Source organism: Amaranthus tricolor, chromosome 8 (assembly GCF_026212465.1).
Source record: "Amaranthus tricolor cultivar Red isolate AtriRed21 chromosome 8, ASM2621246v1, whole genome shotgun sequence".
Lineage (NCBI taxonomy): Eukaryota > Viridiplantae > Streptophyta > Magnoliopsida > Caryophyllales > Amaranthaceae > Amaranthus > Amaranthus tricolor.
The window spans coordinates 26,069,589-26,088,147 of NC_080054.1; the positions used below are offsets into that span (position 1 = coordinate 26,069,589).

At 33.6% G+C, this 18,559-nt stretch overlaps 2 protein-coding genes across 4 annotated transcripts in view; one reads left to right on the forward strand and one right to left on the reverse strand.

The window, feature by feature from the left end:
* The first annotated feature begins 4,476 nt into the window (after positions 1–4,476).
* Positions 4,477–7,355, forward strand: LOC130821124 (probable receptor-like protein kinase At1g11050). Its single transcript, XM_057686764.1, has one exon. It carries the CDS (start codon positions 5,031–5,033, stop codon positions 6,948–6,950), a length of 1,920 nt encoding a protein of 639 aa, XP_057542747.1. The 5' UTR covers positions 4,477–5,030; the 3' UTR covers positions 6,951–7,355.
* Positions 7,356–8,754: 1,399 nt separating this feature from the next.
* Positions 8,755–18,559, reverse strand: part of LOC130821125 (THO complex subunit 2) — a 35,847-nt gene continuing 26,042 nt past the window's right edge. The window contains exons 27-34 of one of the 3 annotated variants that reach the window (XM_057686768.1): positions 18,381–18,485; positions 15,720–15,875; positions 15,547–15,627; positions 15,051–15,464; positions 13,200–13,281; positions 12,136–12,938; positions 9,831–10,150; positions 8,755–9,272 (exon numbers count right to left, since the gene is read on the reverse strand). In XM_057686768.1, the coding sequence (XP_057542751.1) occupies positions 9,203–9,272; positions 9,831–10,150; positions 12,136–12,938; positions 13,200–13,281; positions 15,051–15,464; positions 15,547–15,627; positions 15,720–15,875; positions 18,381–18,485 (2,031 nt within the window). In that variant the 3' untranslated portion in view covers positions 8,755–9,202. Of the gene's footprint in view, positions 9,273–9,830; positions 10,151–12,135; positions 13,282–15,050; positions 15,465–15,546; positions 15,628–15,719; positions 15,876–18,380; positions 18,486–18,559 lie in introns of all 3 variants that reach the window. The other 2 variants (XM_057686767.1, XM_057686766.1) reach the window with 2 other exon arrangements.

Genomic DNA, 18,559 nt, shown 5'->3' on the forward strand with positions numbered 1-18,559 from the left:
CTACATTTCCATTTTTAGTAATAAAACAATCATTTAAAGTTCTACCTACCCCTATTTTTATCCTACTTTATACCTCATTAACTTTTATACCTACTATTATTTAATCTTTATCTAGTCCCAACTAAAATTAATATTTCCTCCATATTTATTATTCCCATTAAAAACTCACATAATCTCCCATTAAACCCACCATCCCATTTAAATACACGATCCCAATTAATTATTTCTCCCATTTAAACCCACCTTCTCAACTTCCTCAGATTTTCTTTGACCTTGATCTAATCGTTGAAATTAAACCCTAACTGATTAATCCTGCTATATATACTAATCCCCCACCCAACTCCTAACCCTAATCACAATTCACCCGTCCATCCCCCTTCCCCCCCCCCCCCCCCCCCCCTCTCATTCTCTCTTTCTCTAACCCATCTTAGAACAATTTCCTTGGCTTTGTATCTGATTTTAATTCTTTGGTTTTCTTTAACAATCGTTCACGAAAAGAGGGATTTGATTATCTTTGGTTTTGTATTTAGTTTTGCATTAGATCTTGGTTTTTCAATTTGATCCTGTTGGTTCTGGTTCATTCTTTATGCTCTTTGCTTTGATCTATTTCGGTTTAATCATGATCTATTTTGCTTTAATCATCATCTGGTATGGTTTTTTTACTCTTGGTTCTGATTTGGGTTTTTTTTTATTCTCTCTTTTTTGATTATCTCTTTGATTTGTTTTTAATCCGAAAATCATGATCTTTTTGTAGTATTTTACTTGGATTTGGTTTAATTTATGATAATCTTGCATGTTTAGATGATTTTTTTTTTATTTCATGTTTTTTTATCAGATTATGATTTTGATAATGTTATTTATTATGATTATATTTTTGATTTGTTTTAAATTCCGAGAATCATGATCTGGTTTTAGTACTTTACCAGATCTGTTTTCATTTATGATAATCTTGCATGTTGTTTTTATGTTAATTTTTTTTAATCTCGATCTGCTCTTTTTTGTTTTATTTCATGTTTTTTTATCAGATTATGATTTTGATTATGTTATTTAGCATGATTATCTTTTTTATTTGTTTTAAATTCCGAAAATCATGATCTGGTTTTAGTACTTTACCAGATCTGTTTTCATTTATGATAATCTTGCATGTTATATTTATGTTGATTTTTTTTAACATTGATTTGCTCTGTTTTTTTTTCATGTGTTTTTTAAATCTGATTATGATTTTGATTATGTTATTTTTTTGAGTATCTTTTTGATTTGTTTTTAATCCGAAATTCATGATCTGGTTTTAGTATTTTACGAAATCTGTTTTCATTTATGATAATCTTGCATGTTGGCTTTATGTTCATTTATGTTATGTTTATATTGATCTGATTATGATTTTAATTTATCTTTTGTATTTTGATTATCTCTTTTATTTGTTTTTAATTCGAAAATCATGATCTGATTTTACTATTTTACCTGATCTGTATTCTTTTTTGATAATCTTGCTTGTTTGTATGTTGATTATTATTTTGATTTCGATATGCTCATTTGTATTCTTATTTCATGTTTATTTTGATCTGATTATGATTTTGTTTATTTTTTTTATCTGTTTGTTTTGTTTTTAATCCGAAAATCATGATTTGATTTTAGCCCTTTACCTATTCTGTTTTCATTTATGATAATCTTGCATGTTGTTTTTATGTTGATTTTTTTTGATTTCGATCTGCTCTGTTGTAGTCTTATGTCTATTTTAATATTGATCAGTTATGTTAAACTAATGTAAATGGTTGAGTTTGATCTTTTTTTTATCATGTATGGTAATGTTGATCAGTTTTTATTACGTCTATTTTAATTATGATCAGTTTTTTTTATGTCTGTTAATGAAATTCTGATTTTTATTAAGTTTACTAATGTTAATCAGATTTTTCCTATTCTTTTGAGGCTAAAAAGTTGTTTTTCTTGGTTTATTGAGTTCGATCTGTTTTGCTGTAGTTTGTAGTTATGTTAAACTAATGTAAATGGTTGAGTTTTGATCAGTATTTTTTTATCATGTATGGTAATGTTGATCAGTTTTTATTATGTCTATTTTAATAATGATCAGTTTTTTATGTCAGTTAATGAAATTCTGATTTTTATTAAGTTTACTAATGTTAATCAGATTTTTTCTATCCTTTTGAGGCTAAAATGTTGTTTTTCTTGGTTTATTGAGTTTGATTTGTTTTGCTGTAGTTTGTAGTTATGTTAAACTAATGTAAATGGTTGAGTTTTGATCAGTTTTTTTTATCATGTATGGTAATGTTGATCAGTTTTTATTACGTCTATTTTAATAATGATTAGTTTTTTTTATGTCTGTTAATGAAATTATGATTTTTATTAAGTTTACTAATATTGATCAGATTTTTTCTATCCTTTTGAGGCTAAAATGTTGTTTTTCTTGGTTTATTGAGTTTGATCTGTTTTGCTATAGTTTGTAGTTATGTTAAACTAATGTAAATGGTTGAGTTTTGATCAGTTTTTTTTATCATGTATGGTAATGTTGATCAGATTTTTATTATGTGTACTTCCTCTGTTCTGTTTTTGTTGCTATATAAGAATAAGAATACGTTGCCTTTGGAGATGGTAACAAAGGAAAATTCGCTCGACTCATTATCTGATGTCCAAAGAGAATGTATGAAATATGACAATATCTTTGGTTCGTGGTATGATCATTATTATTTGAATTGTTGGGAATTAAATTCTCTTGATGATCCTAAACAAGAACCCCCACCTTGGTACTACGGTTTACCAGATGAGGACGATTATGCATTACTTGACAAGGTGCAACCTAAGCCAAAGCGGCCATGCAAGACAACAATCCATGGTCATAACTTTTATTTAATTGTTTATGATGATGTTTATGCTTATGGAAAATGTTGTCTTGTTGTCTATGCTATGTAGTGTGTCCCATACTTATATGCTTTCTCAATGATGATTGTTATTTGTCTGATGAAATGTGTTTATTGTAATGTGTTTCATTGCCACCTTAGATTACTTGACATGAGCATGAGATATTAACATATTTATAACTTGTCATTCATTGCCACACCAATTTCTTGGTATGAGGCTGAAACTTAATAAAGATACTGATTTGGTAATGGTTAATGTTTTTTGTCTCAATGTCGTTTCAAGCCCTAAGATGAGGCTGAAATACTTACATTTGCACAATTTCAAATGATGTTAAACATAAAATCTGAGTTTTATGAACGTACACAAGTGAAACTTGGATTGATGAATGATGCTTAACTTGCTTAGTTTTTTGTGTGTAATAATCACCTCAATGACTAAATGGAGAGGTGTGCATAATTTCATAGTTACAAAATGTTGTCATTAATATCCTTTCCTTTACAAAATGTTGATCCATGTCTACATAACATTGTAATGATTTACAAAATGTCTACTTAACTAAAGTTAGACAACCCTTGTGATCCAAAAATGTAAGGGTGTTAATCCATGTCTACATATTGATAATTAATTTCAATCATCTTGTGGAAGATCATTGAGATTAATTATACCCTGAGATAAAAATTGACGTGCTGCATCTATAAGTTCTTGCGGAATTTCTAATTGTCTAGGCAACATACCCAACCTGTCCAATCTATGTTTTCCAATGTGTGGATTCTTGTAATTTTTACCACCTCTAGCTTTCAACACCTCTATCATGCATAGTTGATATTGTATCCACGTGTAGTTCAAAAGTTTTGGTTCAAAAGTGTCGTATGGATCATTGACCGCCTTGATCAAATCATTGAGGTCTTTCGGGAATGACTTGAATTGAATTGATTGTAGTGCACTAAACAAACCCAAGTCTAAAATGTTCATATCTGGACTGGATGCCAGTTGACAAACTAGTCTTATGTTAAATCCATCTTTGTTGGCTTTTTCATTGAATGCTTGATCATTTGTTAAAATATGTGGTTTGGCGTTATCTTGTTGAATTCAAATATCTTTGACCCCATTTGCTGGCCATTTCGATCTGATTGCTGGAAGGACTTCATTGATTAGTTTGTCTCAAAGAACATCTCGTATAACTTTTGCTATTGCTCTTAATTGTGGTGTACCTGCTGGTCTGTTTTCTGACTTCCTCATTGCATAATAAGTCTCTGTGAATAGAAAAATTCATAATTTTCCATCCCACAACACTTCTCCAATATAACTAATTTAAGGTCTTGCAACAGCTGCTATAAACATTACTTTACCTATGAAATTAAGATAGCAAAGAAGGAAATGTATTGAACAAATGAAGTTAAAATGCCTCTAGGCTCTATATATAGAAATTCTGATGTAATTTAAATACTTTAACTTTTGAGTTTGGTAAAATTTTATAAATTTAGTAGGAAAATTTTATTGAGGGAAAATTAATTTGCCCATGCAATTGGTAGCAAGCAAAAGACAACAGAGGAAGTATATAACAAAGAGCATAAAAATACTTGTAGTAATCATTGGCGGCGGCAAAATATTATTAAGTTATTGATCTCAACACGTAATTTACGTAGTTCATCACCTACCCTTTTGAACCCTTTTCTATCCCAACACTAACAACTTAGAAGATTCATGGCCGTATTTGTATTGCGCTTTTAACAAACGCTAACTTTACTATGATAAACGTCAGCTGAATTCTCCTTCCCTACTAATTTCTGGGAATTTTTTTGACGCTTTTTAGAAACAAATTATCACAACTACAGCTGCAACTTCAACTTCCACTTTTTAGTAACTCATCAAGATTTTCGGCTGTTTTCTGGAACATTAAAGGTAATTTCTCGTGATTAACCCTTTACGATTGAGTTCTTGGAGGAATTTCACAGTAAGTATGTGAGAAAATTTTCCTTAAAAGATTTCACGGGTAGGAGTAATTTTATTGTTCTTTTGTTAAGAAAAAAGATAAATTAGGGTTTGATTTTGCTGATCTTTTTGGAAGACAAATATGTATTGAGTTTTGGGATTAATTATCTCACCTTCTTTATCATCAATAATTATCCGCAACTGGGTTGTTGTAATTAGCTGCACAAATGAAGTGGATACATTTAATTCTGATTTTAGTTGGGTTTTCATCTTTCTGCTCAACTTTGGGTTCAACAAACGTGTCAGAATGCCCAATAAATTTCAACTATGTTCTAAAGCTTCCATGGAATTCTTCACAGTGCCATGGAAATACCCCAGATAATGATCCAAAACATAATTGTTGTCCGACCCTTTTGAGTTTATTTGGCATAGGTCTTGCCTATAATATTAAAGAAACTTCCCTCTTTGGATTTCATGATGTTCATACTTCAAAATCTTGTCTCTCTGATTTCCAATCCAAGCTCAATACCTTCTCTCTTTCCCCGAATTTGACCTCTACATGTTTTGACCCCTTACAATTTGTAGTCACTCAGGATTTTTGTGCTGGCATTGTTTCTACTCGAAACTGGTATGCTAAACTTGGTAATAATACTCCTTTGGACCAAGCTTGTCGATCCGACCTTTCTGATCTTGCTGCCTGTGATACGTGCTACACGGCTGGTACGCGAGTTCAGGCTCAGTTGATTTCAATTGATGGGAATACTTCACATGCTAGAGATTGCTTTTACTTCACTATTTTATATGGTGCTGGTATAGTCAATCAATTTGGCCCGGGAAATTTTGGAACAGCATCATGTATGTTTCAACTTTCTTTGATCAACCCAAGTGGGTCAAACAGTACTAGCCATTTGAAGCTGCATCTGGGATTAATCGGTGCTGCGGTAGTCGTGTTTGTAATAATATTTCTTTCAAGTTTGTACTTTTGGCATTACAAGCAGCAGCTGAAGAAGACGGGTGATAACTTGGAATGTAATACTGATCGAGAAGGTAGGCCTAGATTGCGTCCCAACACTGGTGCGATTTGGTTCAAAATTGAAGATCTTGAGAAGGCTACGAACTACTTCTCGCAAAAGAATTTTATAGGTCGTGGTGGTTTTGGAATGGTTTACAAAGGCACCTTATCGGATGGAACAGTTGTTGCTGTAAAAAAGATTACGGAATCCAATATTGAAAGGGATTCTGACTTTCGAAATGAGGTCGAGATAATCAGCAACCTAAGGCATCGAAATTTGGTACCTCTTAGAGGGTGTTGCATGATAGATGTTGGTGACATTGATGATGAGTATGGAGGAAATTGTAGATACCTTGTTTATGAATACATGCCGAATGGCAATCTTGATGACCATCTTTTTCATACTTGTGCTAACGGAAGTGGGGCGCTCAGAAAACCATTGACATGGCCCCAAAGAAAATGTATAATCTTAGATGTGGCAAGGGGGCTAGCATATCTTCATCATGGAGTAAAACCCGCAATATACCATCGAGACATCAAGGCTACGAATATTCTTTTAGATTCAGATATGAGAGCGAGGGTGGCTGATTTTGGATTAGCAAAACAAGTTACAGAAGGACACTCTCATCTCATTACTAGAGTGGCCGGAACTCATGGGTATTTGGCCCCGGAATATGCACTTTATGGGCAACTAACAGAGAAGAGTGATGTCTATAGTTTTGGTGTGGTTGTTCTGGAGATAATGTGTGGGAGAAGGGCTCTTGATCTATCCGCTTTAGGGTCGTCAACGACTGTTTTAATAACTGATTGGGCATGGTCTTTGGTTAAAGAAGGAAGACTAGAAGAGGTTCTTGATGCTTTCTTGTTGAGAGAAGGGGATAGCTCGGAACAGAATCCAAGGGGAATCATGGAACGATTTGTACGTGTCGGTATTTTGTGTGCCCATGTAATGGTTGCGTTAAGGCCTACCATCTCAGACGCCCTGAAAATGTTGGAAGGTGATATTGAAGTTCCTCACATTCCAGACCGGCCTATGCCTCTTGGGCATCCTTCCTTTCATAGAGAAAGTACACCTTTAAGCATATCTCCCGTCTTGAGCGGGCTGCATTTGAATTCGGGAGAGATGCTTAGGTAATTGAGACTTTAGGGTGTTTAACAAACTGCTCATAGTTGAAAATTAATTGAACTGCTGATTTGACTAGCTATCAACTGATTTGGCGAGCTGATTTTACATGCCGGCGAGAACATAACTTCTTGCTATGAGTTAGCAAATTGTTTAAATCAGCTAATTTACCAAATACTGGCATTAAATGATTTGAGGTGGGACAATTATTGGCTACATATTTCGGCCTTTCCAAATAATACTGAAGGTATGAGAGTCTTGAGATATCTGTAAAAAGACGCCTTTTCCGGTTCTTTTTGTTCTTATTGTCTTTTGGGAATCTTAAAAGTGTGAAATTTTGCATGTGTAAAGACTATAGTTATGAACTTAGATCTTGTTTCTCTGAATTTATAGTTATATAGTCATCCCTTTCAGTAATTTTTGCACAATAACATTGTTATGGTATACGATACTAGTGTTTAATACTAGCATATAATAGTGACTTGATTAGGATTAGTACTCCCTCTTTATCTTTTCATTTACTATTTGTTAATATCTATAATGTTGCATTATAAAAAATTATAGAAAATGTATAATAAAAAGTATACAACGAACTTAACGAAATCTCAAATTGATATATTTTATCTTCTATATGTCTAAAAGAACCTTAAATCAAAAAAAAAAACTTAAGAGAACAGAAGAACTAAGGTTATCAAAAATCTTTATCCTGATCTATGGTTGCACAATCCTACAATCTAAAGAATCGTATCTATAATCTTAATATTAGTAAAATTATGCGATTTTATTTAGTTCAAGAAAACAACATTATAAAAAAGTGGGTTTGGCAACTTTTGATATTAAACGTGACTTTATTTACATTTACTTGAACTTAATTATTAATAAGCACCAAAATATAATTTTTTAGAACTCATTTGTCATTTTTAAATACCCGTATTTAATTCGCAATTCAATCATACGGTTAGCTAAAATTTCATAATTGAATAACCAACGCATTATCATATACATACATATTATAATCCAGAAAATTTTGTGCCACATGGTATTCATATATGACATAATTTGTCGCCCAAATTAATATAATTTTTATTTTCCAATGTCTTTTTTACATTGAAACTCCTAAATATCAGTTAAATTTAATCATATTGAAACTCTTAGTCTTCAACAATTTAATTCATCTTTCTCAATTATATTGAAGATTTAATTATATGCTCGAAAATAAAACTCTTTGTCTTCTAAATTTAATTATATTGAAGATGAAAATTTAAGATTTTTTATTAGTGCCACATACATAGCTTACCTTATTTATATGATTGAATTTCAAAGTCTTCATTTAATGCATCCCACATGCTTAAGAAAGATTAGATGGTGTTTTAAAAGTTGGGTTTATTGATTATTTCAATTAGTATGAAAATTGAGATAAAACTGAAGAAAGATATGAATTTTTATTTCGTTGCTATGTAAATATGTAATTTTATCGCAGAAATTTTATGGGTGTAGATGTCGGGTGAAATAAGATTTATAAATTGAGATCAAATTTTGAAGATCGGTTTGTGTGGAGATGAAATGTAAGTAAAGAGAAAGAAGATATTGATGAAGATGATCTTTAATTTATTTTCATGTTAACATGTTTTTTAATTATGGATGTCATAATAATTAAATATAATTTATTATGATGATAAACAAGTTTAGTTTGCATATGAGTAACTTTTCTTTTAAGTATTACTTCTTTTCAAACGGTTAGTAAATATTTTGATTAAAAATATTAATATTAGGTTATTTGATAAACTTAATATAAATTGAAGATATTTTGTATCATAATTAGTTGATATTTTTTTTGGTTATGTTAAAACTTTATAGATATAATTGTTCGAAATAACATTTGTATTAATTTAACAATGTCTCAATTGATGTTATATATTTTTTTTAGAAAATAATTTTATAATCACGTGATTACATATTACAACGGTTAGCTTTAAAAGCCAAACATCTTAGAATTGCCTCTGGTTCCAACAAGTTCAAACCAGCATCATCCATAACCGGAATATATCATTTCAATATTTTCTCTGATGAATCTTTGGCACGATGCTGTCCACCTAAGGTTTTTTCTACAATCGGGTCATGTTGATGAAAATTCGACTAGAATATAGACATTGGTACAAAATTCTTGTACATCAGATGAATCCAGTAAAACATGAATAGCCAAAAAGCTGGTTCATGCTCGTCCTCTCTTAAGCAAACGAACACCCATCTTCATCACTTAAATATCATTTCCTGTGTCTGCGTTTTGCTTCAACTCTCTGTCTTTTCTCGTCATCCCAGTCACGCTCATACATTCTGAGAGTGCTCATTAAGGAACCGCAAAAATTTCAGCAGGTATGGAAAAGATAGATTTAATGTTCTAAACAAGGGAAAAAATGGAAGAAAAACAATGTGCTCAAAATTAGATGGGACAGTCCCATATGAAAAAAAAATGATGCAAAGTCCCTAATATGGGGTTGAGGTATTTTTATTCTTACAAATGTGTTTTCTTAGTTATCATCATCATACCCAATATATATAGCAAATGAACATTTTCCTACTTATCATTTGTAATTGTAGGCTTGAAAGATGCAAGCACATACAATGAATACTTGCTAGGTAGTAAATGCCGACCTAAGTGTGAAAAACATATATGAGGAGTACTTTAATCAAACAAAAGAAAAATAGCAAAGGGTAGTAAGCACACAGCACAGAGACATATATAGTCCACATTCCTAAAGCTTACCAATACAATCAAGAGGTATTACCTTTCAACAAACAGCACATACAATCCAGGCAATATACATTTGTACACATTATAATGTCACAATAAAACAAATTAAAAACTGAAAGTTGTTTTTCAGAAAAGGATACGGATCAACATCACGTCGCACCATCTTGCTTCCTGGTTCTTTCACATGCATCCTCATACCGGGTTCCTCAAAGTATGTAGGACGCTGAACCATTGAACCTTTCCTCTCCGCCCTGTCCCTAGAATCGTATGGCTGTGACAAGCCAATGGAAATTGATGGTTGTGGAGCAACAGGGGAATACTCACCAGGTTCTCCAGCAGGAGCATGTTCCCTTTTAAGTTTTCTTCTCTTTGAAGCTGCAATTGCATCTATTTCCTCTTTCACGGGACCTGCTCTATCTCTCTCTCGTTCTCTTTCTTTTTCCTTCTCCCTTTCATCCACCTTCAACAGCAAACCAGGCCATTAGGTCATTCAGAAAAAGAATATAAATCTTATATGAATACTCGGTATCTAGAAAGTAGAAAACCCTAGTCACATGTTAGATAATTCCTCACAATGACACAAAAGAGTGAGTTACACGAAGTCATTGGAGACCTGCAAATCAAAAAATTCCCTAATATGGAATGACATTAAACAATGCGTCATCCTATACATAATCACTTAAATTTAATTTTAACATTTCCACACATAAATCATGCTTAGAAAAAGAAACACATGTATTCATAGTTCATAGAATCATTACAACAATAGCAAAGCCTTAATCCATAAAACAAACAATTAATCTAGTCCATGTGGTATTCCACATAAATGTTCCACTCAATTATTCCTAACTCTAGTCATATGAACTTCTAAACCTAACCATCTCATCTCCTCCTTCTCTAGTCATGTTTGGCCTCCCTCATCCACTTTTGAAATCTTAAGGGTTACTTTCTTCTGTCTCAAGGACCCAAAACCTTTCGTATAATGAATTGCTTTGAGTTTTTAAATTTTTCTGCAGTCACAACAACAATAATGACTGAGCCTTAATACCAAATGATTGAGATTGGCTACATGAACCAATACTAAGTAAAGGAAATTAAAAATTTTAACTTTATCCCAGGTTCATATAGAGTGAAGAAATTTTCTGGGAGAAGGGAAGTGGGTGCAGAGGGAGTTGGGGATTGGGATGGAAGTGGTCAAATTCAAAGAAATGAAATTCAATTTCATTCTCAACTTAGCAGTTAGCATCAAGACATTAGACATGTGTAAACTTATTTCCGCTGAAATGCTGTAATTCCCGTCTTCTTTGACAGTGTCTGGCCTTCACTAATTCCTTAAAAAATAAACAAAGGAAAAAAGCCCACCATCAGTCCATTCCCTTCAATTTAATCTAGTCTAGTAATTTAGTCTCTAACACCCCTCCATCTGCCATCTTCACAACCTCCCACCGGCCACCACCATCCTCAATTTACTAACTTCTTCCCTTGATCCCCTTCTCATTAGCCATCACCATCCACAATCTCTGAGAACCACACCTTATTTCCAAATCATCTACAATGTTCCATCCTCAGATCACCATCAGTAACTTACATTGCAGTTTCAGGGTCAAGCCATATATTCGCCCAATATGACCGATAAAAATGGTGGAAATTCTGTAGCCGGCAATAGTCAGAAGAATCCTCCCAAAACATGAGTGCCACAATGTATAATGGGATACTCGACAATGAATATTGAAATGGTAAGAACATAAGATGACAGAGAAGGAGCCGTGTCCAATGTATCAGGGGTATACACGGCCAATCTATTAGCTATATCTACAAATATTTAGTTGGATCTCACATCAATCACTAGAATACCCATAAGAGACTACTCGATAGAAAAGGCCAGAATCATCCAGGGCGAAAATGTAGGCTAATTAGCTTTTCTGTGTTGAGTAGGATAGGCTATATCATGTAAGGGAAGAACAAGATGTAGGGAAGTGAGCCCTAATCAACAACAGCTTGTCCAGACTTCTGGACTCCATAAATGCATTTTCATAGAGCAAGCTTTTCTGATTACAACAAATCAAAACCAGAAGTTGAGAATAATCAAACATTGTTACATTGGTTTTCAGTTAACAAGCATGGCTGTAAAGAAAGTTTGTGGGTTAGGGAGAGAAAGAAACTGTGTGTGAGAGAGAGAGAGAGAGAGAGAGAGTGAGAGATAGAGAGAGTGAGAGAGAGGTTGTATAAGCATTTGTGGAAAGATAAAACACAATTAAAACAAGGATCAAATATAACAAGAAACATTAATGGTTGCATCATGAATCAATGTGCTACCAATTTTTTACTCATAAGCTGTAACCCAAGAAATGCCAAACAGCCACTTGTACTAAAAAGCAACATCAAAGATCAAAATAACATCAGGAAAATAAAAAAGTCACAAAATAATCAACTTCCAGTACATACCTTCATCGTCGTAGTCTCCCGTTCTTCACGTTTTCTATCCCTAAACTCATCTTCTCTTCTGCGCCTCGAGTCGTCCGGCACAGACAACAAGCTTTCCTCTGACCGTCTACGTTCTTTTTCCTCATGCCTAGGGGAAAGTCTCTGAGCATGTCTAACATTTGGAAACCTTCTATCAGCTTCATCATCTCTTCGACCAGCATTAACTGATTGTGGAACCACATGAGGAGGCAACGGGGGCGGAGGTGGCAAATTCTGACTATGAAATCGATCATCAGTATGAGATTTAACACCAGATACATCAGTGTAACGCAATTTAGATCTGTCATCCTTGCTTCTGTCATCCCTAGGTTTGTCACTTTGGCCATCGAATCCCCTATCGTTCCTCCGTTCAGGTACTCTCTCAACAGATCGTTCTCTTCCATACCTTTCCATTGATCTGTCTCTAGAATTTTCAGAAATATCATCACCGCGGAGTTTATCACTTCGATCAGATCTTTCTCTATACTCTCTCTCATACTTTTCACTATTTTTCTCCTTTGTCCTATCCAGATGTTTATCACCAGCCCAACTAAAAGATAATTCCTCATTACCAGACTTGTCCAATTCCGACGGGTAGGATTTGTCAGGTACTCTCTCCTCAATTATTCTTTCTCGATCAGTCGATCGCACATCAGCGTCCATATCCCTCGTGTCAGAATCACCCTTTCTTCGTTTATGCAGTCTATCTGGTTCTTCTGCAGGACTAGTTCGTTTTTGTTGTCTCTCAACAGACTTAGCACGAGCATCATGTCTTGGAGAATGACCTGAACGAAAAGACCGAGAAAAATCAGATTGATCAGATCCAACAACCCTAAAATTAGAGGACTTTGTGGGTCCAAATTCACCACACAATTCACTAGTTTCTACATCAGCTCTTATACCAGAGCCTTTGGATGCAGAAGCTAAATTACCATTAGAAACAGATGCAGGCAAAATATTAGCTTGTCCAATTTGCCTGCTCTCTATAGGATGACTTGTATGGTCCCTCTCATTTCCAGAGGCACCAGTCCTTCCAGCAGCTTTACCTGACTTAGCCTCATCTTTAGACTCTTGTTTAAAAGGTTTTGAACCAGCACCAGCTGAGCTCCGTTTAGTAGCAACCTTTTGCTGTGCCAAATAAAAAAATAATCATGTGAACAAGATTTGGAGAAGCATAACATATAGAATCGAGAAAAGCATCAATCCCAAATTTGCAAACTCATAATTTACAAGCCTTGTTGGCAATAGAAATCTCAAACATGAAAAATAGATTATTGACTACTTGTCATCACAGGAAACCGTAACCTAGAAATACCTTCAGATAACAAGTTCAAAACTTTTGTCGGTCCAAGTATAAGGAGGGCTACAGTTGTAAACATAAAAAAAACGTATACTTTCTCCATTGGCAATATCAAATTTATTATCATAAGCAATACTTGTTCTTGAAAATAGCACTGAGATAACATTTGTTATTGGTTAATTCAGAACAAAAACTCAGTACACTAGAATGGTTCCGCCAAACAGTGAGGTGTAATTTATACCATATTCAAACAAAGTGTGGTAAACCACCTCTCTTCTCTCTGTTATTTATGTCACCTTATGGAACAAGGAAAGAAATATTCAGAATCTTCGAGTACTGCAATACTCCCTCCAGTGAGTTTTATTTCTAATAACTTGCCCTAAACTATTACATCATGTTATAACTTTGGCCTAAAGATTTGAATGCCCCTAAAAATAACAAAAATGACTCGTAACAGATTTAACTATAGATTATTCTTAACAGAATTCGGTTAAGACATATAACAGCTGTCAAGTCCCCTTCTTATTGCAGGTGTGACACATTGTTCAAGGCTACATTCTTAGTTTAGGTAGGATTGAGTTTTTGCATTGACCTAGGTTAGCATGGAAAGGTTTTCGGTTTTCCTATTAGGTTTTTACTATCCTAGTGCAAATTCAAATTTAGCATTAGATTTTTAGTGCCAGTAGGATTCTATGTTAGTTTTATTATAAAGGGGCATTAGAGCTGTCATACTGTAGTGTTTTATGAAATATCCCAATACGTTAATACCTAAAAAACAATTTTAGCATGGTTAAACTTATTCGTAGCAATTAAGTTGATGATAAGACTTGTTTGCAATGTGAATTTGTGGATTGTCACAAAGTTAATCGCAGAGATTAAAATTTATAGAAATAGCCATCTTTTTAATTCCATTTAGCAGCGTTTATGCGAGTTTTCACTAAAAAAACAACTGACTCATTGTTATTTTGAGTTTTCAGCTACAAATACCTTTACAAGTGTGTATAACTATAACCTTAAAATTGCCATAAAATTTTTTGTTTTCAGGAGTTCCACAAACTGCACTTTACAATGAGAAAAGTATGTTTACTTTCGAAAGCTGCTACATTGAAATGCATTGTCACTATGAGAAAAACTGTGCTAACTTGTTCAATTTAGAATTTAGATCTAATGTACGTTAACTATGCAAAGCTCCAGTACAGGATTTATCCTAGCCATAGTGCAAAAATATATGGTTTTAATAACGGCTATGAAACGGATTTTGCGGTCAATGCGGCCTATAATTCGGTCATGTTAAACACAAAAACCTTTATGATACGGCCGCGATGCAGTGATGCAGTCTTGTATTTGCCCTATGTTCCTAGCCCCCGGAAAAGAGGTAAGACTATGTTGAGCGATGGAGAGACCAATTTGAATACTGAAGCAGTATTTGCAAAGCGACTTTGTGTGGATGAGATTAAGGCTTAAGCCTAATTATTGTATTTATACATTGTATAATCAACCAAGCTTTAGCAAAATCACTAAAATTCTGTTTTTCTTAGAACCTGACTCTACGAACACAAGGAATGAAAGAATGATTCTAGGACATATACGCAAGTACCTCAGTGTCTGTAGACGACTTTAATGCTCCCTTTGCAATGCTTTCGTCCACAATCTTGGTCGGAGGCTCATCCACCAGCTTTTGACTCTCCAATGACCTTGTTACACTTATCTGTGCACTTGTTGACAGCACATCTGATCCGTTTACTATTGAACCACCTTTCTTAGCATTCCCTGGAACACTATCAGTCTTCTCCAACCTACCTTCTACAGACTTTGTTCGGAATGTTTGATCTTTCATGGAATTCCCTGAATCTAAAGGTTGAGCTTCAGAGGTAACTCTTCCTCCTGCGTGTTCACATTGAGAAACACTGATTCCTGAAGCATTAACTGTTGAAGACTTTGGAGCCACTGGTGGTGCAGGTTTCAATTCAAGATATCCCATCCCAAATTCATCTTCAGTCACCCAAGATGGCTGTCAAAAAAATATGTCATAAATTAGAATTGTTTAATTTAAAGTATCTAAGTTACTCCTTTCTTCATCCCATTGTATTAACCTTGCGAGCAGCCAAAGCAGCCGCAACACCAGTGGCTAGAACCTTCAAATCTTCTCTTTCCTCACCTTTGATCTTTGCCACCTGTAGAAATGGAAAGAAAGAGCACTCTTTAAATTGTATTTCGTAAAAATCAGTATAATATTTAAAATAATAGCCATGTTTTTATCACTCACCCGTTTCTCAATGTTTATTCCACTTTTCCTAGTAACTGGAAATACACTTGATATTTTAGTCAACATTATAAGTGCATTTCGAATTTCCATATATTCTGTGGATTCCAAGCATTGTATCAGCAATCGTGTGATTCTCTGACTCCATTTCCAGTGCACCTTCAAACCAAAGAACATAGCTTAGTATCACGTAGTTTTTGCAAGCATGGCCAAGAGTTGCCACCACAATACACTATAAGTCTCTGCTTTTTCAAGGCAAAATTTTCTAAAAGCATCAATTTAGATAAAAGGAAGACATCAAAAACATACAAGCACAATAATCATCAATTCCTACGACCCAGCCGAAACTAAACATGAGATGATTGAAACTTCACATTACATAAAGAACAAACTAGTTTAAAATGCAGAATAAACCTTCACAAAAAGTGCAAACTGCCAAGAAATGTTAATTGAGAGTAAAAGGACAAGTATACACTGTGACCTAATTCACTCCACATTCCCGCACATCTCTTTTCAAGTTGTTTATGAATGACGAATTGAATGCAAGGGGAGAAACACAAGCTTTATTTAGTAGATACGGTACACATTTTGCTCAAAAACATATAGAACAATCTTAAAGCATATTTGACACATAAAATAATATGAGCCTCATGCAATTTTATCATAATTATAAAATATATAAAACACTCGTAATCATTGCACTAAGCCACTAACACGCAAAATCGCACAAGAGGAAACCTGAATCCATATTCAAAGCCATTATGTCTAACTATAATCAAATTGCGAAAAAGACAGGAACATCAAAGAATAGGAAAATCGGAAGAAAAATAAAGAGGCAAATCAAAAGAAAATGAGCAGAAAGACGTAACATAGAATAAAAGAAAGAATAATTCAAAGAAGAAAATCCATAAGAATGAAGAGGACAGTAATTCAAAGCAGTCAAAGGAAGAAAAAAAAAAAGATAAAGGATCTTAAAGAAAAGAAAGGAAGATACCCACAAGAAAGTAAAAGATAGGAGAAGAGAAGAAGAAAAAAAAACAAAAAAGCAAGCTACCTAATGGTAATGGAGGCATTTGTGGGAGAGAAGTATGCTCACTGTTATTCACTTTAAATAAGACATAACTCTTTTTAATCTAATATTCCTATGGCATATTATTTAAAATAGCTAACCCCAACAAAAACCCAAAGCATAAATTGCGAAAGAAACGCAAAGCACATAAAAGGGTAAAAAACCATAAAAGGTGCACAAAGCACGAGTCTTGCGCATCTCACTAAGCCCAGACTAAGAGAAGTGGTTTTTCTATAACCTCTTGGAGGCACGCCTTTTGAAACTAAAGACAGCCTATCCAAAAATATTCTGAACTGAGGATTGCTCGAGAATGGTCCCAACTTTAGGATGTGTCCTTCGAAAACAGTAGAGAACTAAAATTACTATTATCGTATGTCAAAGAATGGTGTCTTAAGCTTTAATTAGCAGATGGATCACATGCTAGATCACAAATCTTTATTCACCAATTATTTGTAGGTAATTCCTCTCATGAGTCGAAAAAAGCAGATTCTGAGAACTTTTAAGTGAGGTACAACTGTTCAAGTTCAAAAAGATAATAATTAGAACAAACAACTCTTTACCCATCACATAGATGATAATTGATCATACTTCCTCTGTTTTTTAAGTTGCGTAAAGAAGGTTTAAACCATTTATTTCGAAAAAGATTCAAAAAATTGTAAACACAAGTTGCAAATCTCTTAGGGCCCGTTTGGTATCATTTTCTGTTTTTAGTTTTTAGTTTTCTAAAAACAAAAAATTGATATATGTTTTCAGTTTCCATTTTTATCTTATTCAAAACTAGTAGTCATTAATGCTTAAACGTTATATTTTAGGAATTTATCAATCTTGCAACATTAGATAATCTTGGTTAGATTTGATAGACAAATTCATTCATTATATGTTTGATTGTCATTGTTGTAAATATTCACTACTTTAGAAGGATGATTCTGGAATTTTATTCATATAAAGTTTCCTTAAGCAAAAATATGTAGATAAACAAAAACGATCATTTACGGAAAGCGACAAAATAAAAAAAATTGAGGATTATGCTATTTACATAGTTATGTCGGCAACATTGCATTCAATTCAAATTTATAAGTTTTACGCTAGTTAAGAAAAAGTTACAGAATTGCATAGAATCATGAATGGAATCATTGGCCATGTTCACCTAGAATGGTACAATTCTACAATTAGTGTAGAATTGCAATTTTGACAACCATAAATCTCAGCTTCTAAAACAGTGGTAACTACTTGATCGTGAGATAATTTTAAGTGTAAATTTTCACATTCAATAACATTAATTTAGGATTAATCTCCAGACAAACACTACCTTCAAGTTCTTTCGCTCAACTCTTCAACCTATGAACATAAGTCTTAATTTTGAGAGATTACAAGTGTAATCTCCACATTCAGTTCTGTATCTTTATTGTAGTTATATGCGCAAACACAAAATGTTCTTGAAGATGATAGACCATGAAACATACAACAAAAAGTCTCTCACATTTGCTAGGTTGAGTAGAGAATAATATCATACTAACCAAAAAGCTCAAGGTGGAACAGAATTTAGTACAAAAGAAAAATCTTTTAACCAATAAACTCAGGGTGTGACATCTCACCTTAATAAACTGGCCATATGTAACCCGCTGACTGTTTGGATATCTATAGTAAACTGCAAATCCAGGCATATTCCCACATTCACGTTCATAGATTGATTCATCACTCTGAAAGCAAAAGGTCAAAATTCAATAGATTTTTACCGTGATTAAACAAACTGATCATACATACATACAAGCAT